This window comes from Penicillium brevicompactum (assembly GCF_028827555.1).
Source record: "Penicillium brevicompactum strain IBT 35665 chromosome Unknown utg000001l_segment0_segment0, whole genome shotgun sequence".
Classification (NCBI taxonomy): Eukaryota; Fungi; Ascomycota; class Eurotiomycetes; order Eurotiales; family Aspergillaceae; genus Penicillium; species Penicillium brevicompactum.
Window position 1 is genome coordinate 2180767 of NW_026623203.1, and position 22698 is coordinate 2203464.

Sequence of the window (22698 nt, forward strand, 5' to 3'; positions counted from 1 at the left end):
TCCGGAAATGCAAATAGGAATACGCTGGTCAGCACTTCAGATTGATGCCCGCGCGGAGCTCATCCTCGCGAACTTCAAACATAACCTGAACGCCGACGAAAAGCACCACGCAACAGGAAACCATATATGCCAGACCTGAGTAGGAGCCAGTTAAACTAGTAAGGAGATCCTTCAGTCCGTCCAGGCCCAATGCAAAGCCAACCAAGTTTGCGACCATCATCATGAGGACATTTCCAACAGAGCCGATGCCACAGAGAACACGATACGTGGTTGGACGCGAGCGCCATCGGTGAGCGGGGAAGAACATACCCCCCAGCACTTCAGGTAGAACGAAGAGTGTCACTAGCCAACCCCACATGAGAAGCCGGAGGTTGATGTCGTGCCACAGGGCGACGAATGTGAACACCATAAGGAAGTTGCGAATTTGCATGAATTTGTTCATAAAGTTCGACTTCGGTGGTGATGCTGGCTTGGGCGCTCCGGTTGACCGCTGGCCACCTCCGCCTCCGCCCAGTGGGACGTAGATATAGCGCACGATCCATCGGTTGTAGGAGCGGTGCCAACCTCGCCAGAAGGCGAAGGCAGAATAATTGTTTGACATGCAGCGTACCATGTTCTCGGGCGGATCAATACCATCAACTAGAGCCCAGAGACGGAAGAAACGCCATGGAATGAGAAGCTTCAACCAGATGATGTGCAGATTGAAGAAGGCCAGCATGCTGAGTTGACCTGGTGTGAAAACCGACCAGTCGGGGTCCGCTTTGGAGATTGCCACGGCATAAATGTAGTGAAGTATCAACTCCATGCAGAGGAGAGTGAGTCCGAAACGAATGCCGTACATCACAGTGCGGGCACGGCTGACTGATGCGGCTGTATATCGCTGCTGCGATACATAGTCATTGAATGTCAGGATCGGACCAGCTAGATATAATGGGGAGTAGAGCACGTATGCAATGTAATTGCGCAAAGTGAAAGCAGCTGGTCCTGCGGGGATCTTGACTCGGTCACGATCAGAAAGGGATGCAGGGTCAAGTTGCTTCTTCTTGTGGAAAACGGTCAGTTGCGCTGTCCTATCGAGATACAGGGTTCCTTGAATGTCACTCACTTCAATCGGGCTCGCCGCGGGGTAGTCTACACTCCAGTAGTTATCCATGTTGAAACTGATAAGACGCAGCACAGTAACTTTGAAGAGGACTTCCCATCGCGGCATGAGGCCTCCGAGGTCATCCACGGTCTGAGCCCATTGAACAAGTCCGCTGGCCTCCTCGACTGTAGAGCCAGAGCCTGGCACAAGAATTTTGACTGCCTTTTCAAGTGGGTAGCCGCCGCATAGTTCATTGGCAAACAAAATGCAAAGGTTGAAACCCCAGGTGGCAGCGGGGACGTAGGGGCGAGGAACATCTTTGCCAATTCGGAAGTTGATATAGATAATAAACAGCACCTTCAGGGCTGACACTCCGTGCAAGACAGTGATGAACACCAGTCCAAACCATACATCAAAGCGCATCCGCTGTTCGAGTTGTGCTTCGCCCGCACCAACTACGGCATGGGTCGATGGCCTTGTTTCGGTTTTCGATCGGTTCGTGTACCATTGGTAGGCGCGGCGAACTAGAGGGTGTGCGATGAGGAGTAGAAGAAGGGGCGGTATATTATCGCGAAAACTCGCATATTGTGTGTCGGAGTTGTCCTGCAAGCATGGCCACGGTCAGTCGAATCCGACTTCATGGTTGTGGGCAGTGCACATGGATTTTCCACTTACAACCAGGCGGCCGGGAATCCAACCGGGGGATAGAAGGTTTGAATATTTCGAGTAGATGGGGTGGGTTTCTGGGCATTGAGGGCCTTCGGTCAATAATGTGATCATCGCCTCGTCTCTCTGAACTCACCCTTGGACGCATCAACGACGGTCTTGAACATCAATGGAACAAGAACAATGAAGAAGACATAGTAGATGAAAAACTCCGGTGTGCGCCAGAGCGAAGGCGAGGCGCCCTGGGCGATTGCATTGGCGCGGGCATCTTTTGCGGGACGTCGCGTGTCAGCGTTAGGGGTGATTGCGGTGGAGGTAAAGCGGGTGTCGAGGGTATCAAGTGAGTAAACCCGCCGGAGCCAGGCGAATATGGAGGGCATTTTATCGCAGTGGCATGACTGTCACGGGTGTGAGGTGGTAAGGGTTGGGTTTGTCTGAGGTTCCAATGTTTACTCAGGGGACCGAGGCACCTGGGCACCGCCAATAGGTGGCCTTTGATTTCCTATATACTTCGCCCCGAACAAAACATAGCTAGGGGATTCTATACCGGTCTATAAGATGATAATAGCTTCATATCTTTAATTCCTCCGGTTGTTCCTCTATCATATTATTTTGACCACAGAAACTTGTGTGGAAGACGATCCCTGGAAACTTGGGAATCTGCAGATCCGCCAATATCGCTGTAGTACGAGTGCAATTTAGGTGAAGATCACGTTCCAGATGAATCAAGAAAAGCAGGAGCTCCAGGGCTCCCTGTAATATTGGTGGACTCCTTTGTAAGCCTTTTTCTGATGTGAGAGGTGTGTTTAATGTGTGAACATCGCTTGATCTCAACTTCCATGCCTGGCCGTTGCTGAGACGATAATGTATATCTCAGTGCCATACTCCGTACTTGGTTTTGAACTCAACCCAACCACCAACCATTTCCCACGCTACTCAGTTCATACCACCCCCACACGTCCCCATGTCAATTATTCGAGTGAGTCCACGTCCAACAAAATGACTGGCAACCCTGGAAGGTTCCAAGGTTGCTGCCCCGCCTGACCACCGGCCACAGCTGAAACCCGAATCGATGCGCAAAGCTAACACCATACTCCAGGTTTCGTTCAAGGTTCATGGCACCGTTCAAGGTTGGTAGTCACATTTACCTGAAGCCGAGCCTATCATTGGTCTAATTTTCACAATCCTCTCAGGTGTTGGTTTCCGGTAAGAGAGACCTTCCAAAAAACCGATGACATCACATCGTGCGATTCCACTTAACCACCACCACAGAGACTTCACCCAAAAGTGTGCTACCAGCTATGATCTGAGAGGCTGGGTGAGAAATACTACATGTGGCAGAGTAGGTATACTACCCACCTGTCACTATAGCCTACTGAAAATATTTCCCCCAGGTCGAGGGCGAGGCTCAAGGTCCCGATGACATTATGCAGAAATTCTTCCAGCAGGTTAGCAAAGGCCCACGAATGGCGCACGTCGTGAAGCTTGAGAAGCAGGACCTCGAGCCTCGAGATGGCGAGGACCATTTTTCGGTGATGCGGACGGCAGCGTCCACATTTGAATCTGGACACTGAAATTCATCAGCCTACGAGAGTACCATCGCGCGTGAATCATAGTTTACATGCTCTCGAAGCTCAACCAACAATTTACATCCAGACATCCAATGCGTAGCAGTAGCTAGCTACGGCAGGGCTCTCGAGGTCATGGGCATTGATAAGCTGTAGGTATTTTAAAGCTCGCTACAGCTGCCAAAGTCCACGCTCGATCCCAAGAGCCTCTGGAACAAGTCATCACCGGACCATATCAACAAAATGATCCATGCTCTAGGGATCTAGAACAGGTTCACCACATAAGTGCCTCCTATTGCCGGGGCATAGGCTTGGATCTCATGGGAGAGGACTCAGAGGAGCCTACATAGTGACCGGGACTTTTTGCTCCATTTCACGGCGTGAGGTTTCCGAGATTAGCGAAGCCATTAGGTAGTTTTAGCTTTGAGTCTATTTGTTTGAATAGTAACTTCCCCACTATATACATATTAGTACATTGTTGGAACGACCTCAAGAAGGGCTACTTGATATGTCAATGTGTTTGATCCCAGGTTGCTTTCTTTTACTTAGCCAAAGTTTTGGCCAACTTTCCATCACCGCCCGGGTGGTCTAGTGGGTAAGAGATTCTGAAATGCCTATTATCAAAAATCACAATCTAACGAGTTAACAGTATGATTCGCGCTTAGGGTTCACCCAAAGCATAAATGCGCGAGGTCCCCGTCAATCCCGGGCTCGGGCCTATCTTTTTATGATTTTTTTGACCAATTGCCATCAATCTAAGACCATACATCCATCGTCTGGCCTCAGTGTCGGAGTGCACCGGGAACCTGATCACAGGAACAAAAATTGGAAATACTAGGATTGAAGTCGCTCTTTGGAACTGCGTTCGCTATGAGGCCTAGTCCATCACACAGTTGGCTAATGATGTACGATGCAAATGGCCTCAAACCCAAGGGCTGTGGATTTCTAGGAGAGTGAATATGGGAATCATGGGATGGCAATTGGTGCATATAAAGTGGAGAGTTGCCATGCTATGCTTTTCTGATATCAGGAGTGCAACTTAGTAACTGGATGTAGGTACCTCCAGTGCTCCATTATTGACTGACATTTTCTAGATATCCGTGATAGCAAGAAACTCAGGCAAATGATACTATGTTGACCGGAGTCATCCGAGTCAATCTATCATTCCAAGGTTGTATGGATGTATGGCAACTAAAGTTACTACCTAGGCCTTTCCTGAGCGACGCGCCAAGTGAGTCACCACCTACACCCCGGCCCTGATGTTTAGGACCGCGCGTGATCAGCCAGTATAGACTCGGCTATCTTCATTGCCATACCATAGAAAACTGACATAACATGAGCAGAGACCTGGGTGGGCGGAATGGATCCATCAATGACTCGAAGGCCCTGAGTGCCGTACACCTTGGCGCTGGCATCGACAACACCTCCAAGTTCCTGTGACATCATTGAACATGTTCCAATAGCGTGGTAGTTGGGTCTGAAGTTTTGCTGTACGTACGTCACCCACTGGTCCAGGTTGGCATCTTGATCCAGGTGGTTCCCAGGAAGGGTTTCACCATCGAAGTACCCTTTCATTGCGCCTTTCGATGAAATTTCGCGAGCAAGCTTAGTGGCAGCAGCTTGCCCAAGAAGATCAAGCTCATTCAAGAAGTACATGGGATCGTTGGCATATTGAAGTAGATAGGGATCGCTGCTTAGCACATGGGTTGATCCACGGGTGAAAGGGATGAGATCCCAGACATCGAAGTTGATATTACCCAGGGTGTCCAGGAAGAGCTCCGCAAAAGCAACGTCATCCTCAAGAAGCCAGTCACGATAAGTCGAGTACTGGATCTTCAGAGCAGTCACATTGTGGAAACCACCGCGGGCAACAGTCTCTTCAGCCCATTGGTCAAGGCTGTTGTTTAGAAGATCAATAGCATACGAGCTGCGGTCGCCAAAGACCTCCGTAAAATTGGCGAAGTACACTGCCTGGCCTTGGCCTTGTGCGTTGGCACGGGAGTGAACAGTTGTGGTCGTCTGGTCTTGCATGTTGAGACCAACGGGCAATTCCAAACGTTGTTCAATACCAGCTTTGGTAAGGACGGAATTGAGGCCAATGCCAGAGTACTCAAGAATGAGAGGGGAGATAGCGGAGCCCGCAGCCAACAAGACCTCATGCTTCGCGTACACGTTGAAATTGACTGCCTTATTCACGCCGAAGTTGACACCAGTAGCCTTGAGACCAGAGTCATCAAATAGAACTTTCCCAACCATCTGGCCGGTCAAGATATGAAGGTTCTCCCGCTTGTAGTTGGGAAGAAGCCAAGCGCGGGCAGCATCAGCGCGGACTTGGTCCTCATCGAGATTGTTGTAGATCATAGAGACTCCACGAGGATGGCCACAGAGGAAGTCACCCTGAGTAGGGATGCCAGATTCGGACGTAGTGTTGATCAGGGCTCGCATAATGGGTGAGAATGGCTGGCCATCATCACGAGGACCGACGTGGACGGTTCCGTTAAACCCATGACAGGAGGGGTCGAAGGAATGCCCTGCAAGGATCTGGTCTGCGGTGGGAGGGCGAGCACGCTCGATCTTGTTCATAGCTTCAAACACAGTGTCCCAGTTCCATCCTTCCATGCCGAACACCTTCTCCCACGAGTCAATTTGTACTTTATCCGGACGAGTCCAGGAACCCCCGTTGATCAAAGTTGAGCCACCTAGTCCCTTGCCAGACTTGATGGACATAGTCTTGTTGTTGATAGCAAGCTCTGAGGTGGAGAACTGCTGATCAACAGTGGTCTCAAAGATTTGACCATAGGTGTTGGGATCCTCGATGATAGGGCCATTGTTGGACTCGTAAAAGCCTTTCTCGATAACAAGGACACTGATGTTTGGATTGGAGCTGAGTTGCTCGGCAACCGTAAGACCAGTCAATCCACCACCAGCAATGATGTAGTCGTACTGCTTGCCGGAAACCTGAAGGGGGTCTGATAAAAGGTGGGATTGGACATCAATTGGGTTTCCTGGCACAAAGGCATGGGCTGCCAACGAGAAAAAGATCGTGAGCTTCCACATATCGGACTTCATATTGGAAATAGAAAGACAAGGAGAGAGAAGAAGCTGGGACGGTAGCATGAACCTACTCTCACAGGCGGTCTTCAAGCCGGATTTATAGTCTGAAAGTCCGACACTCAGCCGGTGAGTCTTGGCTAGGGAAGACAACCTCGCAGAGCTAGATGGACCTGTTTACCAATATCAACATGGCAAGGCTGACCTGAAGACATGTACCCACCCACGTGGAGCTATACTGCTCGTCAAGAAGATACACACCCAGTTGAATACATGATACGCTAGTGTTCCAAGGTTGTCTCAGACTATCTTGCTAGCACAAGGAATATCTTGATTCTCGTATTCTAGGCAAAGGCATTCATCAGAACCAATAATAACGAAGGAAAAAGGTTATATTGCGCCAGGCACGTGGGGCGCAGGTAGTAAATGGGTCCTCTTCACCTGGTTAACAACGCACAGGTTAACCTAAGACTTGACCCAAATCTAATACCCCTGTGTTCTTCATTGATGCCATGGGATGATAGGTTGGTGGGTTCCATGATACGATCAAATTTCATGAGATAGAGGAGAGTGACCTAGGATCCCAGCTTCCGGGGCTACACCGAAAGACATTCGTGGGCAAGATGGTCATCTATGATGTATAGCCATTGAGAATCAGCTAAAGCAAATTTCGCCGAGAAAAGACGTTAGCTGAAGGATCATGCAGCCCTGGAGACCTTGAGAGCCGGCCTATCTCTCTCTAGTGCTCTGATAGCGATGTCGCTTCGCCGTATATGGTCTGGGATTTGAAGATCACTATCAAAACTAGTAGTATAGGGTGAGTTGTCAAGCGGATGTGAATGGGGCGTTCGACGAGCAGCGCCGAAGTGTGACCATTCCGTTTGTCGGGACTACAACTTTCCGCTACCGATGTATCGTACATGGATGATCAAGTTGGACGATTGCTGTGTAGCACAGCCCTCAATGTCAAGTGAATGCACAGTGGGTACCTAAGTCCGGTCAATCTGGGCCTACCTAGGATAGGTAGTCTTTGGTTCGTGATCATCGATTGTAGATTCTTGAACAGGAAAAAGATCACAATCAAGACCAAGAAAAGTATAATTCAATACTGAGCCATGGCAGACTTTACTCAGAATCATGATAGCACGAGGTAGAGTATGGAGAGAGCACAATACACCGCCCATTTGTTCCTTGACATAATACATGCTGTATATCCACCTGGGTGAGGGCCTCCAAGGTACCTCCGTAGATTGAAAATCATAGTCTCAATCGTCTTTCCTCCATTCTGGATGACAGTAAACGCACATAACTGACCCCATCTGGCCATAGGGCTCCGCCACCCAATGCGTAGACCGGTATCATCTTGGCTAGAGTCAAATCTGCCAGAAGTTCTTGGCGGGCATGCAGTAAGCTTTGAGCTTGTCATTTGCAGTTCATCGGGTGAGTGATCTATAAGCGGGCGGGGCTAGACTCAGGGTGTGAACGGTGGGTGGGTGATTGATGTGAGCGTTGATGTTAAATCTAGCTTCCAAGGTCTCGGCCACAAGTTCTTCATAATCGAATGGGTGGGTCTCGGGCAAAGGGGCATGAAGACCAAGGCAACCCGATCTGCTGTCTTCGGCATGCCGAGAAGATAAGACGGGATTGGTGGGACGAGCGTCAGTCCACCTAGGCACGTTGGCGCCAAGCGACCTACTCGTCATCTTCGGATGCCGAGAGAAAAGAAACTCTGACGTCGGGTGGACTTGTAATGTGTATTTAATTGAATATAGATACCGGTGAACATAAAAATAGGTAAACTTTCAAAATGTCTTCAGCGAAGTCTAATCAAGTTCAAGTTGACAAGTTCACGGCAAATACTCACACAGCGAAAGTGAAGTACAGAGCAGATAGAATCAGAATCCCAAATAAGACAAAATTTTCCATTCAATAGGTGATATGGTCTAGGGGTAGGATACCACATTGTGGCTAGTCGCAGTTGATTCCTGATCAACTCGGCCTACAATGCTGTGTTGGCCCCGGTTCGAATCCGGGTATCGCCACTTACAATTTCTTTTTTTTCTTCTTCTTTTCTATGTCCTCTTTCACTCCAACTAGTCCATACATTCTCATTTTGCTTGTATTGGTCTCTACCCCCACTGCTTCCGAGATGGTCTCGCCCTTTGTATCCTTTTTTGGTTAAAGTCGACCCACACTTGTGCCTTCATGGTACCTTGTGCATGGGTTCCGTTCACGAAGAGATGGACCCGACATCATTTCCGATATGAATATCATTCTCATTGGAGGCCACTGTTCGTATTGACGCCATTGTATTCTTGAATTGAGTTTCTGGTCCGATTGGCTCAGTTGTTCCACACCCGTGCCTTGCAAGACATGTACATGTACGGAGTAGAACACTATAAAGACATTGTGGGATCTCTGTATCCAGAGAAAGTACCCGAAATCATCATCGCTATGAAGATTACCTCACTCGGAGTTGCAACTCTTCTTGTTGCCCGGGGTGCCGCCCAAGCCCTATATGCGGCATCCTATGCAGGTTCGGTCTACTCGCTTTCCCTTGGCAGATCAAACGGAACACTTGAACTGTCTACAAGTTCCCAGTCCAAGGAATGTGGAACAAGTCCTTCTTGGCTCATGTTGGATGGTACCAACAACATCCTGTACTGTCTCAACGAAGCTATTGGGGCATCTAACGGTAGCATCACATCTTTCAACACTCATGGTAATGGGTCGCTTGATGTCGTCAATACCTTGACTGTCCCCGCTGGCCCCGTGATGTCTGCCATGTACTCTGTACCTGGGGTTCATGGCCATGAATTTTTTGCGGTTGCCCACTAGTGAGATCTCATCGACTCTTTTTGGCCTGTCGGTTGTTAACGTTTTACTTCGCCTCCAGCGAGACATCGACTGTCACAACATACTCCGTAGACCCAACCCGAGGTCACTTCCAACTCCTACAAACCTTCACATACGACATGTCAGCTCCTGGCCCAAACGCTTCTCGCCAAGATTCGCCACATCCCCATGGAGTGACGGTGGACCCCACTGGACGATTCGTCCTGGTGCCTGACCTGGGAGCCGATCTAGTGCGTATCTTCCACATTAACCAAGTCACTGGTTATCTCGAGCCAATAGATCCATATGTTGCAGCTCCTGGGTCGGGACCTAGACATGGGACTTTTTGGACTCCCAAGGGATCCCGTGGCGCAGATCAAAATGTCTATTTCTATCTGGTGCACGAGCTGAGCAACCTCTTGAATGGCTTCCGTGTTTCTTATTCGGAGCGGGGAATCCATTTCTCCAAATTCTTCGAGGAGAGCTCGTTTGGAAATAGAACTGCTCCAAACGGTTCTAAGGTTGCCGAAATTGCAATCTCGGTAGGTCATCTTCTGCAGTCTTGTCCCTATCTTGATTATTCCATACTGACACGAATCACAGCCTGAGAATAATCACATTCTTGTTAGCAATCGACTTGACAATACCTTCGGCCCGAATAATGACTCCCTAGCCGTGTTCTCATGTGCCGATGCCAGCGGCAGGTTCGCTAGTGAGCCTCGTTTCCTCGGATTATACCCAGCATACGGATCTTCTGTTCGGGGCTTTGATATTAGTGGTCATCTGGGGTTGGTTGCTCTTGCTCTGGAGAAGAGCCAAAGAGTGGCTGTTGCGCAGTGGAACAAAGCTACGGGACGCCCTGGGAAGCTCCTGGCAGAGGCACAGTTTTATGGGAACATTCCTGCCGTCGCGTGGGCGCTTTAAACCAGACATAAGGCTGAGATCCAGAACCCTGGCCAAGCATTTGTCCAATGGTGGTCAGCCTCAGAAGTCAACTCGCTAGCATAAGAGTGATCTTTTTGAATAAAACTTTTTTGGGGTATGATCGCTGCTTTATCAATCAACACGACCGTATTTTTTGTACATGCATTCTTCATGAGCGCTCTTCCTTCCAGATTCTCACGATGACCAATTTCTCCCACCCAGCTTGCATTCCACTGGATCCAACAGTCTCAGCCTGCCAGCCATCCCAGGCACGAACGCGATCCTTGACCTCATCGGGTTTATTTTGCTTGCACAGCAGAACATATGCGACACCACGCACCGAAAGTACGCCAGGGATGGCGTCGAGCAATCGGTCTGTGGTCTCCATACCATCTGTACCACCCGCATAGGTCAATGACAGAAAGTAAGAGTCATTATCAAATCTATCAGAGCGAGTCATGGCCTCCACGGTAGCGGGATCATTTTCCACTGCAGAGGGCAGGCGCGGAAGATCCTCAGTAGGAACATAAGGTGGGTTGAAAAGAAGAACATCGACGCTGCCAGGTCGTAGAGGTGCACATAGATCAGCTGTCAATGAGGATATGTGAATCGATTGAGGAGATGGCTGCTGCTCTGCTTTAATGGCCGTCGTTGCAGTCTGCCGCGTGGCGATGCAGGCATTTCGATTCACATCTGTGCCTAGCGTCAAGATATCGCGCCGGCCGAAAATTTGCTGAGACTGTGCAGCTGTGAAGGCAAGGACCACGCCAGAGCCTGTTCCTACTTCAACAACTAAAGGCGATGTGCTCTGGTTTGAGGGAAATCTTTCAGAGAGCCATTTGGATTCTGATTCTGATGCCAGTGTATCTAAGAAGAGATATGAATCTTCCGATGGCTCATAAATAGTGTCAAAAGACACGTGTGAGGTGTCTGGCGTGGGAAGCATGGTGAATGGTGGATAAATCGTATATCGTGGGATTTTGGATATCAAGTCGTTGTGGTGGGGTTATGACAATATTTGGTGTTGCGCACCCTACAACGTCGTAGAGAGCCTTCGGATCGGCAAGATCCCGAGCTATTGAATTGAGTCACTGGGAATGAAAATTTCCAGCCGATGTCAGTAAATGATGCTTAACCAAGGCCAATTGAGGCTAAATCTCAAATCCCGAAACGTCCCGACGCGCTGATTCGTGCGTTCCGTTCGCCGCCTTTCGGCTCAATCCCCAGGAAATTATGTCATTTGCATCTCTCCGACCTTGAAGTTCTTCAGATACAACATGCGGGTTGCTCAACGTTTGCTCATGGCCACGCCGGCCTCAATCGGCTCCAAGTCAAGTCTCAGTGAGGCACTCGCCCTTCTCCCGCCTTTGCAGCTGTACCGACGGATTCTACGCGTCCACCGCAAGCTCGACCCAGAGATGCGCGTTTTGGGCGACTCGTATGTCAAAAATGAATTCCGCGCCCACCGAAGTGTCGAAAACCCTTTACACATTGTATGTCCTCTACTATGGCTGGGGTGGTTGTGCGGGAGCGGGGATACAAGTCGAGCGAGGCACATCGGAGGGGAAGGCAATGAGATATGCAGAGCTCTGGCTAACTTTGAGACTCACAGATCGGATTTTTGACCGAATGGCAGCTTTATGCACAGAAGCTTGAGGGCTCTCAGTGGAAAGGAGAAAAGTTGGACAAGTCCAAGTTGGATAAAATGAGTGGTATGTCATTCTGGCCTGGACAGCTTGCCAGAACGCTAATTATGTAAATTCTGCTTCAGATCAACAACTCGGTCAACTGCTTGAACTCATGGAAGCCCTGAAGAACAAGGAAGAGGAGAAATAAACCTTCATCACTCGCATTGGGTTGGGGACAACGCTGGCTTTTCGGGGCAAAGACCCGCGATGAGAAATCAATCATTGTGAGCTCGTTGCATTAAGTCAGACCTCCTAGCGATAGGGCTGTGTATATATGTCTGGTAGGGGTCTTAGAGATGCGGGCATCTCGCTCCCTCGTGAGTCTGCATGTACTTTCTAGGTGTAAGAATAAAGAGATTGGCCACAGCCAGGAGCAAGGAGGTTTTCAAGTTCGTACCGGGGTAAGTATTCTTTTTCCGCTCAAATTCTCGATTACTTTCCTACCTAGGTACTAGAGAGACAGGGTCTCTGCCCAGGTGGTCTTATCTTCCAAGGTTTGCGTATCGAGTTTGCTCATCCGTAATTGTTCACATATCCAATTACGAACCTTGGAGTCATTGACGTTCTTGTGGGCGCTGGCTTACTCTGACCTGTGATAGTTGATCCACGAAGAAGATGAGTGTCACTGATCGCTGGAGAAAGCGAACCCCAATCCAAGTGGAGACCGCCCTATAGATGACAAGCTGACTCATATAAGGTCGGCTCAGGCGCCGATCCGAAGTGTACTCGGTACCAGCATCCCCAATTTCCTTTCAAACATCTGTTCAATCGAGCAAAACACCTGCTGTCTTCTTCGAGCTCATTTCCTACCCCTCAGATCTCAAGCATTGACCCACAAATCGTCACAATGCCTGCTCTGCTGGAAGACCCTTCTACCCGCATCCCCCCACCACAAGCACATGTTGATGCCGCACCGAGCCTATCGGCGCGGCGGACAACGTTAGCCAAGTCTGCTAATGCCCCAATGACTTTGTACCCCATTACCGGAGGACCGCAAAGTGTCCCCAAGGACCTAGTCAAGTTCCTTCATGAGGAATTCAGCGCGGAGATTCTCCGCGGCGGCACATATCCTATGGAACAGCCAATGGAATTTGATCAATTTGCCGACTACTGGTTTGGAACCTTTACCGTTCTAGCTATATTGGACGATGAAGGCGATGGCCTGCGGGAGGGTAGGGACTGGGAGAACGTTTGCTTGGGGACCTTCTATATCAAGCCCAATTATCCCGGTAGGTGTGCATTTATCACTAGATCACATGGATCTGTCTTTTGCCTAGATCCATGGATTTACTTGACACCCAGTTCAGCTCGAAAATACCTACGTGAGAAAATGTACTAACTTCCCATAGGCCGCTGCTCTCATATCTGCAACGCAGGCTTCGTGACTACAACCGCCGCTCGTGGCCGCGGTGTCGGGCAAGCTATGGGCGAAGCCTACCTGGAATTTGCCCCAAGACTGGTAAGACCTAGCTGCTGGAGCTTTGCACATAATCAACGTATATGTTTAACCATCAACTTGCAGGGATACACATACTCTGTCTTCAATTTGGTGTTCGCCAACAACCCAGCCTCCATCCGTATTTGGGAGAAGCTCGGCTTCAGCGTTATTGGGCGGGTCCCCAAAGCTGCCCGATTGGCCAATAGTGAGGAACTGGTTGACGCATTGATTATCGGCCGGGAGCTTGGAAAATGAAAATATAGTATAGGTGTGGATTCTATCTGTTTCACGTGGTGCGTGAACAGGCACTCAGATAACGAATAGATTCGTATTTATGAATAAGGAGCCTGGGAATACCTGAAACAAGACATGCATAGTTTCAATGCTGTTCGAAAGCAGACAATCCAACGCTGTTACCAGGGCCCAAACCAAGGCCGTATAAAACTACAAAACGTGATATTTACATTGGGGAAGGAAAATGGAGTGATAATCAACGGCAGTTCAATCAAACCGGCAAACAGGTAAACATCAATGATACCCAACGCTCAGACCAGACAATGCAAAAAATAGGGATATCACGCAAAACTCGACAGTCGGGATAATGAGATCTCTCGCGCTATATTGAATGCTTGTGGAATAATGAAATGGCACAGAGGAGAGACCTGATGTACATGCAGGGAACATGAATAAGAGGAAATGACGGAACTGCACAAGTAAGGTAATCATGCAGTAGTGAGGAGCGAATGGATCTTAAATAATAGTACTGAACATGCACAGTAGCATATTGCTCGAATTGAAACGTGATCCGTGTGGTGACTAACGCCACCGGGGGCGATTGTCCACATTCTTCTGTGGACTAGGAGCGTCCGTTCGCGTGGGTAAGGGGAGGAGACTGATCCTTCTGTTTGTAGAATGACCGAGTGCTGTGCCCGGCCGTGACGATTTGCTCGGAGACTCGGAAACATCCGTGGTGCCTGACACACTGCGCGCGAATATGGGATTGGTTCCGGCGTAACTTTGACGATTTCGAGGAGTGTTGGGAAACCCTGACTGTCGACGCAGCCGACTGTAGGGAGGCGGGTCGAGGAGCGAGGACCGTATTGGCGTAGGGGAGGATGCATTTCGGTTAGGACTTCGAGACCCGAGGCGGCTGGAAACGCGGCTGTTTGCCCTGTGGCCACTTGGATTTGGGGATGCAGATAGGTCTCGTCGGCTTGGGTTCGGGAATGGAATTGCCGATGCAGGTCGGGGCGTGCGGGCTGTTGGCGCTGATGACATTCGTCGCTGTTGGTCTGTCCAATTTTTGTTCATGTCGTTCAGGTTCGCGCTCCCGTTCCAACGAGGGCGATTAGGGATTGTGGACGTTGGTGCGGGCGTACGAGAGCGAGCAGCTGGGGTTGGAGTGTAGAGGTTGGAAGATTTGTATGAGGGCGTGGGAGATATGAAGCCGGACGGGTGAGGAATCGCAGACTTTCTGCCTGTGTAAGTCCCGGTGGGCTGTGGCAGGCTGGAATAACGGCGATTGGGGGCCAGCGCAGAACGGGCAGCAGTAATGCTGACTGAGCTTTCACGACGGCTCGAGCCACCCATTGGAGTCAAGGCACCCTTGTAGCCGCTCCCATTCATGATGACCGACGACGCAGGGGAGCTTCCTGGGGTCTCTGCAGCACTGCCTGGAGCAGGGCTATCCATGGTAAGTATACTGGATATTGAATCTCGGAGCTGCTGGCCCTTCAGGAATTGAACATCTTCAAGGGATGCATCCATCACCTTGGTACTAGCTTTCAAAGCATCCGTTCGGGTCGTCATATCAGACAGCAGCCGCAGGATTTCTCCATTGACGGTCAGCCGATCATTCACACCTTTTTGAATGATAGACACAACGCGCTCTATGGCGGGAATATAGTGCATCTTTTTCGCTTCATAATTCTCGACACGCTTAGTGATCGTTGAAGTGTTATGCACCTGCATACCGCTTTCCAGACCTTCTTGTAGTTTACCAATGCTCCGTTCGACGGATTCAAACATCTTGTGGGCCTGAGCACCGGCGTTGCGGAAAACCAGAATCCACTTGTCTTCTCCGAGTTCTTTCCGAAGTGCCTCAGCGTCTGTCTCAAGAACCTTGTAGCTGCTTTCCAGCCGATTGCGACGTTCTTCAATCTCTTCGCACGCACTTGGAAATATGTTCTCAGCTCGTGATTGGAACATTGAGAGTCGCATAGGCAAAAAGTCCAAGGACGCGCGCAATGGTTGCATTCGGGCAAAGATGGCCATCAGATTAGAGTGGCTCGTATCGTCTTGTGGGGTCTTGATGACAGGAGTACCGGACGCAGTGGCCAGCATGGGTCCAATACTCAAACGATTATGGGCATGTGAACGACCCTTGGAGGGAGATTCTTCCACGATAGTCTCCAACTCATTGATGTCAAGACCACCAGTGGTCTCGCCTGTGCTCATCAATGCTTGGTGCCGTTTCTCTTCCATTTCAAAAATTAGACCGCTGAGATTGTCAACCTCCATTCCAACATCACCCAGGACATTGGACCAGAGCTCTTCCCACTCCATAGCCAACTCGACCTGCTCTTTGACGCCCTTCAGCTTTTTCTTTATTTGACTCCAATTTTGTAAAATGCTCTCCATCTGACTGACGATGGTCTTCAGGTTCTCTGCGTCGACGCTGGCAATGTCACCTCGTAGTTGCACCTTTTCAATGGCTCTTACATATATATCAACCAAGGACTCGAACCGCGTGATGGCCTTGTCGACCTCATCTAGCCCCTCCCGGCCACCGGCTGCGGCCCATTCCACGTCATCTTCAGAGTCCAAGCCACTCAGCACATCTGAGGCCTTCTTGATCCAGATTTGAATCTGTTCTGCGGCACCGTTGAGGGCTCGGACTGCCGTGAGAGCTGTGGAGATATTCTCGATGCTTGCTTCAAGTGACGCTGGTTGCGGAAGGGGTATGGAGGTCAACTGAGAGAGCTGATTGCTAAATGATGCGCGAGAGAAAGAGTATATTGAGTCTGCCCGCTGGAGACCCATGGGGTTGAAGTATGATTGCGAATTCGTGGAAGAGGAGCGCGAGTGGCCGGCATTTGCGGGAGGAGAGTCTTTCGGTGGTGGTGGAGGAGGAGCAGCGGACTCCTCTTCTGTGGATCGCTCTTCTTTCCGCGCAGTGTCGTCGACATACTTCTCGAAGTCTGTCCGAGTGTCCGGAACCGCCTTTCTAGGTATAGAGCTTTGCATGGGATTCACACCCGGCTGCGCGAGGACCGGCTCTGCGACAGACATTGGCGTGGATGTGTGTGGACTGGCGCTGCGTTCTGGAGTTTGAACAGTGAATGGTCCGGTAGTCGCACTTGGGATGCGCAGCTCGGGGCCCTCGGCGATGGCTTCTGCTGATCCCGGGTCCAGTTTTTGCGCGTCGGTAATTTCCTGGAAGATATCTTGGTGGGGTAGCTCGAGATGATTTGACGCGCTGCGTCTGACTTTCTGGATCTGCCCAGGCGATTCGTCTCTTCCATTCCACGCCTGACCCCTCCTCTCTACCTTGATTGACAGATCTTGGTGAAGACTGTCGAGCTCCTTCAGGTGCTCTTCGGGAATTCGACCGACAGCATTGAAGTTCCGACCTTGCGATGCGGTTTTGTTGCTTCCATCCAACAGCTTTACCCGAGCTGCAAGAGCGGGAGACAGCCGGCGGAGAATGGATGCCCGGCCGGCGCTGGGGGGTTCGGGCGTAGGGGGCTCTTCGTCGTTATTACTGCTCCCGAGGGACCACAAAGACGATTTGGATTTCAGACGATGGAGCGTGGAGGTGCCGGTGTCATTCGGAGACACTGAGAGTGTGGGGGTGAGCGATGAGGGTGATGTGGTCGTTGCGGAGGCGCTGGAGGGATGCGGCACGGTGTCGGTCGCAATAGCTGGGCCGTTAGTTGTGGCATGCATGGAGACAGACCCTGGGGGGAATGAGCAAGCAAAAGGACCTAAGGATGCGGTTGCAGGGATAGACAAGGAATGTTTCGTTTGATTCGGGCGTTCGGTAAAGTCAAGAGCCCCGTCTAGTTGAAACGGGTGGCTTTTTCGGAGGGTCGAAAGAAGAATACTACATGACAACAATGTGATCAAAGCTGTATGGTGAAGTTGAACGAAAGATCGGGCAGCAACTGTTGAGACAAAAAAGAGGGATGAAAGTGGCCAGCCAGTATGGCCGTTGGCTCCGCAGAATGGGGTACCTTCAGCCCCGTACTACTAACTATGGGACCTGATGTACCTCCTCGGTATGTAAGTCAAGGGATTAGCGGCGATCAAATGAGCCCTTTGTTTTTTATTTCTTTTGTTTCTTGTCTTTATGGTGTCTCGGTTCTAGGTGTATACTCATGAGCTCTACATCTCAGTCTAGACCTTGCCGTCTAATTCATTTGAACTCTGTTGGCCTTCATTGAACATATGATTCTGACACCTACCTAGAACAGTTAGCTTTATTTGGAACAAATGTTGATCAGCATACATGTGCCTCGCCTAGACCCAATGTTAACTACCCAGCTGCTGTGTACTCCTCGGCTTGGAGTTCGGGCAAAGGCTGTACAATCAGATAGGAGAGAATCGGCACATATTAACATCCACAACATGAAACCATTATCATTGAATGTTCAGTTGAGATAATTGCAAAAGAAACCACAAGTCGGGGGAAACTAAAATACACGGAGACGGGCAGAACAGTCGGCGACAATTCAGGGGTATCGTATCAAATTCCCATAAAGGGATCAAACAGGAAAAAGGGGAAGCGAGGAACGAGAAAAATCCGAAATGCAATGACGAGGCTCAATTCAAGCATGCCCTTCAAATCAGCCCAGCACTTGGTGGTCGTCCAGGATTGGCTTCTTGCCAGTCTCGCACCAACTCTTCACGGACCGTCTTGCACCAAGACAACAGAGCAGCATCAAACTGCTCCCAAGTAGCAGTGCCGGTATTCTGTACAACACCCATTACATCAACCTCCAAGCGAAGCTCCCAACGGAGCTCTGCAGCTTTCACCCAGAACCGAAGATTTTCAGCCTGCCGGTACGGCTTGGCAATGTCCAAATGGTATGCCTTAATCTCGCCGAATTGGCGTTTCGACTTCTTGATGGCAAGGTTGTGTAACTGAATCAAAACGCGGCCGTCTCGGAAACGTTCAAGAAATGCGGTTGGTAGAGAGTCGTCCCCAGCCTCTCCAATGGGGGCCCAGGACGGCAAGGAGTCACCGCCAGGCATGAGGCTGCGCAAAAAGGACTCCTCGCGTGAACGCTCCCGACCCCTCCAATCCCCGGCGGCCCAGTCCCAATTTTGTCTCTCCTGGGCCTCGAGGTCTTCAAGTGCTTTCTCGCGGATTATCATGGTACGCACGCCACAAATCCATCCCTTAATCCGCTCGCGCTCTTCATCGCGCAAACCACTGGCAAAATGCCGGGCAGCCCACCTCTTCAGGACTTCGAGGACGTCAAAAAGCTCTTTGCGAATCTCGCGTTCGCTCTTTATTGAGGCCAGGCGCTCTGAGTTCTCGTGGGTTGTGTAATAAATCTTGGCTGCTCGAATTGCGTTTGTCACATCGTCCAAAATGCACATCCCTTGTGCTTCTTCCTTGTTCATTGGGGTCGGAACCTGTCCAGATTGATCATCCTCTTGTGACTCGGGGATGTCACCAGGAGCGAGGCTCGACCGGATAGGTTCGCGAGGAGGAGGCTCCGCGCCATTTTCAATTGCTTCGATGTTAGTTTCCGCCTTGTCTAGCGCCAGCATGAGTTTCCGGCGCAAGGAGATCATGTCTGGCGGAGGGGGGATATGGTGCGTTTTGATGCTGTACGTGCTAACTGTGGGCGGCAGCATCACCTCTCCCTCCTCGCCCTCGAACTCGCCTTCCACTGGATCCGTCATGTCCGAGGGGCTCGCGACCAGGTCGTCATCCATGTGCCGCTGGTTGGGAGTGATCAGAACTCGAGGCACATTGTCCTTATTTTTCTTGTCCTTGTCCCACTCCTTACCACGCCCACTCTTCCCGTCCAGTAGACCCGTCCGAGCAAAGTAGTATTGAAGGTGGGCAATGCTGCCAAGGCTCATGACACTATCGCGATGGCGGGCGGATTCCGCGAACTCGGCGCCCAATGCCCGCGTGTATCCATGACGGCGCGACGAAGTCGAGACAGATGATCTGGCATCTGCGGAGGTGGCGGAGGATGTGGAGCGGGATGACTCGGAGGAGAACGTGCGGTCCGGGGAGGAGTATGCGGAAATAGCTGGTGTTGCTGGTATAGATGGTGACGGCGAGGAAGCTCGCATTGGCACCATTCCAGTCTTGGATTCCATTGACTGCCGGGGCTCATCCATTGTGCAGTAATGTTACGTGAGGGGCTAATTCGACACCTGGTCAAAGTGGACCTGGGTCGCGCGAAGATCGATCACTGGAATGCTCACAGAAGATTCCTGCGGGGAGGTTTGCGACGTTGGCAGTGGAGGCTAGGCCGATCCTCGGCAAGTAATGGTTTTATATAATCGCGTAAATGAAAGGACGGAGGTTTAATGAGACCTGCAGGATCGACGGACGAGAAACTGCATTGGGTCAAAAGGGGGTCCTTTGGCCAACCGGGGCTAATAGGGGGGGAGCGGGTCAACTACCGCGCCGTGACATGGAGATGAAAGAACAAGTTAGATGTCTGAAAAAGAAGGTCTCAAGATACCGCAGTTCTCCTAATTTTCCACTGCTGAGGACTCCCAACAGATTGCCTGGTTGGGTTTAGCTTGTGTCCCGCGTCCCGTGGTTGAGAGTGCAAATTGTGTAGGTACGGAGTATGTGGCTGTGTTTGTGGCTGTTTAACATATCACGTGAACGTAGATATTTTTTGAAACCGCCCGGGTGGTCTAGCGGGTAAGAGTTTCTGACATTTCCACCACCCAAAACAACACAATCTGACTGATTATCAGTATAATTCGCGCTTCGGGTGCGCGAGGTCTCCGGTTCAATCCCGGGCTCGGGCCTTTGTCTTTTTTTTGTCTGTTTCATCAAATTTGGAACCATTCATTACATTGGGTGTATACAACAAGGACATCCACGGATGATGTGAATGTAAGAAGAGTTCATTCAGTGCATCAGAACTTACCTCGTCGATGTTGATTTTTTTTTCCATTTAATATTTTTTTTTTTTTTTTTTTTTTTTTTGAGATGGAGCTGAAGTGTTTGCTTCCTTGCCGCAGAGAAAATATCGAGAGACTTGTACCTATACATATTCACTGGGTGATACACGTACATCCATGGCACCTGAGATATTGCTTGAATTCAGCACAACCTCTAGGGCTTTGAAAATAGGCAACGCATCTTTTGACCTCGGGATATTCGATAGATAAGATTAATTATTGTCTTGAGAGGAGATCTATGCATAACGTTATTTCGCTAAGTTCAACACTCTTAACGCCCCAATATTGCCTCAATTCTTGGATTGCGCCGGAAAGATGTCCTTCCGCTCCCACCCAGTTGCCCTAAGGGTGTCAATACCCTTGGTTGGATGCTCACCCGTGGGATCAGTGTATTCCGTTTGATAAGGGTTTGGGTCCAGGGTCTGGTTGAGGTTTCCGAGTGTGTGATTGACCTCACGGTGCTTGGCTTCGTCGGCGCGAACGTACATCAGCAGATCTTTCATCTTACGCTGTCCCTCTGGCATCTTCCAATATTGGACTGCAATCTCGGGCGCGTCGAGGGTGTTCCACTGAGGTAATTTGCCGGCCTCCATTTCCTCGATAGCACGGGTGTAGGTAATGACAGCCTCCTCCTCGAGGTATCCGACGAATCGGTGGCAGATGCGTGGAGACACAAGGTAGGCAAGGAAAAAGCCGTTGAAAAACACACCCTGTGCTCCAAGGACCATGACACGCATGAACCATCCGGGTTCAGCAAGCTTTAGGAATGTGAGGAGGTGCATACGTTCGTTGAACGCTTCTTCCAGGAGGGTTTCGATCCTAGTGACTGAGAGTTAGCGTCAAAGCCACATTGGATTTAGATCTCTCGCTCACGCACCATCCATTATCCCGCTTCATTTTCCGAAGGCTTCGCAAATGACGCAGCATACCGCCAACCATACCAGGTACACCAGCGACACTCTCCAAGAAGACAAATCGAGCTAGCCATTTTTTCTCTGTCATTTTGAACATGGCTGGAAGGTCTTGTCCTGGTTTGGGGTGCTTGTAGCCGGTCGCCAAGTCCATGCCCCAGCGGAAGACGCGCACAGTCCCCAGAGCAACCCAGTCAGACCAATTTGAAGCTCTTCGGTGTGCAATATTGATGTCTCGCATCTGAGATTCGGTGTAGCTAGAACTGTGTCAGCCTCTTTATCCAGCCAGATTGAGAGTCACATTGAGAGCGAGGGAACACATACACTGGGTGTGCCCATGCTGTTTGTACCTCCTTGACATTCGGTGTCTTTGGTGGTGGGAAATACTCCTTGGTTTGGTTTTGATGTGTTGATGAGATGGGACGCTTTGATGTGAGGGTATAAGATTTGTTGGCTTGGTATCCTGGGCTGCATACTATGCATGCAACGCCCGAGGATGCCCGTAAAGCCAGATGCAAGTATTGTGGTCTTATTGCAGTCCGCCGGACAGTTGCTGATAGAGAAGTCATCATATGAAGATATGAAGGTGGCGAGGAGTGAAGAAGTGGAATGCGGTCGTTTATGATTTTGGGTCTTAGACAAACCAGGCTGTTCCTTTAAATATCTACTTGAAAACCTAAAGCTCAGGTACGCGGGAGAGTAAGGAGAAAATTCTACTCCGTATACAAACAAAGCCCGGTTTGAGCACAAAATGATGACATTCCGTATCCGATTCATTGGCCCAACCTATACATCCTTGTTCCCCCACGATCGGCGGCTCCATCGATTGACCATTGCATGACCTATGCGCCGACGCTCTCTCAATGGCAGTCTCCCTGAACAAAAATTAGAACCACTCGGCTTCCCATTATCTCAGTATACAAAAGCCTGTGTATGCGAGGCTGGCAGGTGACCTCGGGATGAATCGGCGTCCCGGTCAGGAGGCAAAATGAGTCAGCCCCAGGGGCAGTTGCCGATCCCGAAAATTCCCCGCCAAAGCCCGAGTTGTTTTGAGGCCATTTTCTTATTTTAGAGTCTGAAATCAGTTTGAACCCTAGGGCTCTTAACTTGGGGCAATAGCCAAGACTACGACTCGCACATGAACAACTATTGCAACCCAAGGAAGATTCTCGCATATCACTATGTACATATCAGCAAAACATCAATGGCTGTGTGCTAGAACGCGCAAATGCCTATCTTTAATATCGCAGATGGAGAAGTCTCAAGTTCTGTTCGTGCGACTAAAGGTCGATCATCGCCAACAAACATGATCGTACACTGTGTCCAGGCGGTATAGCTTTTGCTGTCTCACTCTATGATGTTG

The 22698-nt window shown here is 50.1% G+C and overlaps 10 protein-coding genes across 10 annotated transcripts; 4 read left to right on the forward strand and 6 right to left on the reverse strand.

The window, feature by feature from the left end:
- Positions 1-28: 28 nt before the first annotated feature.
- On the reverse strand, positions 29-2130 carry N7506_000590 (putative glycerol:H+ symporter (Gup1); the record flags this gene model as incomplete). The annotated part of the gene is made up of 3 exons (XM_056949886.1): positions 29-1687; positions 1760-1827; positions 1887-2130. 3 exons carry the CDS (start codon positions 2128-2130, stop codon positions 29-31), a joined length of 1971 nt encoding a protein of 656 aa, XP_056815801.1.
- A 692-nt stretch (positions 2131-2822) lies between these two features.
- N7506_000591 (acylphosphatase) lies at positions 2823-3324 on the forward strand (the record flags this gene model as incomplete). The annotated part of the gene is made up of 4 exons (XM_056949887.1): positions 2823-2880; positions 2944-2956; positions 3023-3068; positions 3145-3324. 4 exons carry the CDS (start codon positions 2823-2825, stop codon positions 3322-3324), a joined length of 297 nt encoding a protein of 98 aa, XP_056815802.1.
- Positions 3325-4581: 1257 nt separating this feature from the next.
- Positions 4582-6387, reverse strand: N7506_000592 (GMC family oxidoreductase; the record flags this gene model as incomplete). The annotated part of the gene is made up of 1 exon (XM_056949888.1): positions 4582-6387. One exon carries the CDS (start codon positions 6385-6387, stop codon positions 4582-4584), a length of 1806 nt encoding a protein of 601 aa, XP_056815803.1.
- A 2436-nt stretch (positions 6388-8823) lies between these two features.
- Positions 8824-10128, forward strand: N7506_000593 (Cytochrome cd1-nitrite reductase-like C-terminal heme d1; the record flags this gene model as incomplete). The annotated part of the gene is made up of 3 exons (XM_056949889.1): positions 8824-9206; positions 9266-9746; positions 9808-10128. 3 exons carry the CDS (start codon positions 8824-8826, stop codon positions 10126-10128), a joined length of 1185 nt encoding a protein of 394 aa, XP_056815804.1.
- A 169-nt stretch (positions 10129-10297) lies between these two features.
- On the reverse strand, positions 10298-11074 carry N7506_000594 (S-adenosylmethionine-dependent methyltransferase; the record flags this gene model as incomplete). Its single annotated transcript, XM_056949890.1, has 1 exon — positions 10298-11074. The coding sequence occupies one exon, from the start codon at positions 11072-11074 to the stop codon at positions 10298-10300; it is 777 nt and encodes a 258-aa protein (XP_056815805.1).
- Positions 11075-11405: 331 nt separating this feature from the next.
- On the forward strand, positions 11406-11964 carry N7506_000595 (succinate dehydrogenase assembly factor 3; the record flags this gene model as incomplete). The annotated part of the gene is made up of 3 exons (XM_056949891.1): positions 11406-11621; positions 11741-11840; positions 11900-11964. The coding sequence occupies 3 exons, from the start codon at positions 11406-11408 to the stop codon at positions 11962-11964; spliced, it is 381 nt and encodes a 126-aa protein (XP_056815806.1).
- A 699-nt stretch (positions 11965-12663) lies between these two features.
- N7506_000596 (GNAT family N-acetyltransferase) lies at positions 12664-13509 on the forward strand (the record flags this gene model as incomplete). The annotated part of the gene is made up of 3 exons (XM_056949892.1): positions 12664-13045; positions 13166-13275; positions 13339-13509. The coding sequence occupies 3 exons, from the start codon at positions 12664-12666 to the stop codon at positions 13507-13509; spliced, it is 663 nt and encodes a 220-aa protein (XP_056815807.1).
- A 561-nt stretch (positions 13510-14070) lies between these two features.
- Positions 14071-17202, reverse strand: N7506_000597 (KAR9 family protein; the record flags this gene model as incomplete). The annotated part of the gene is made up of 1 exon (XM_056949893.1): positions 14071-17202. The coding sequence occupies one exon, from the start codon at positions 17200-17202 to the stop codon at positions 14071-14073; it is 3132 nt and encodes a 1043-aa protein (XP_056815808.1).
- Positions 17203-18096: 894 nt separating this feature from the next.
- N7506_000598 (uncharacterized protein) lies at positions 18097-19620 on the reverse strand (the record flags this gene model as incomplete). The annotated part of the gene is made up of 1 exon (XM_056949894.1): positions 18097-19620. The coding sequence occupies one exon, from the start codon at positions 19618-19620 to the stop codon at positions 18097-18099; it is 1524 nt and encodes a 507-aa protein (XP_056815809.1).
- A 1094-nt stretch (positions 19621-20714) lies between these two features.
- On the reverse strand, positions 20715-21907 carry N7506_000599 (alternative oxidase; the record flags this gene model as incomplete). The annotated part of the gene is made up of 3 exons (XM_056949895.1): positions 20715-21243; positions 21302-21592; positions 21660-21907. The coding sequence occupies 3 exons, from the start codon at positions 21905-21907 to the stop codon at positions 20715-20717; spliced, it is 1068 nt and encodes a 355-aa protein (XP_056815810.1).
- Between the last annotated feature and the right edge of the window lie 791 nt (positions 21908-22698).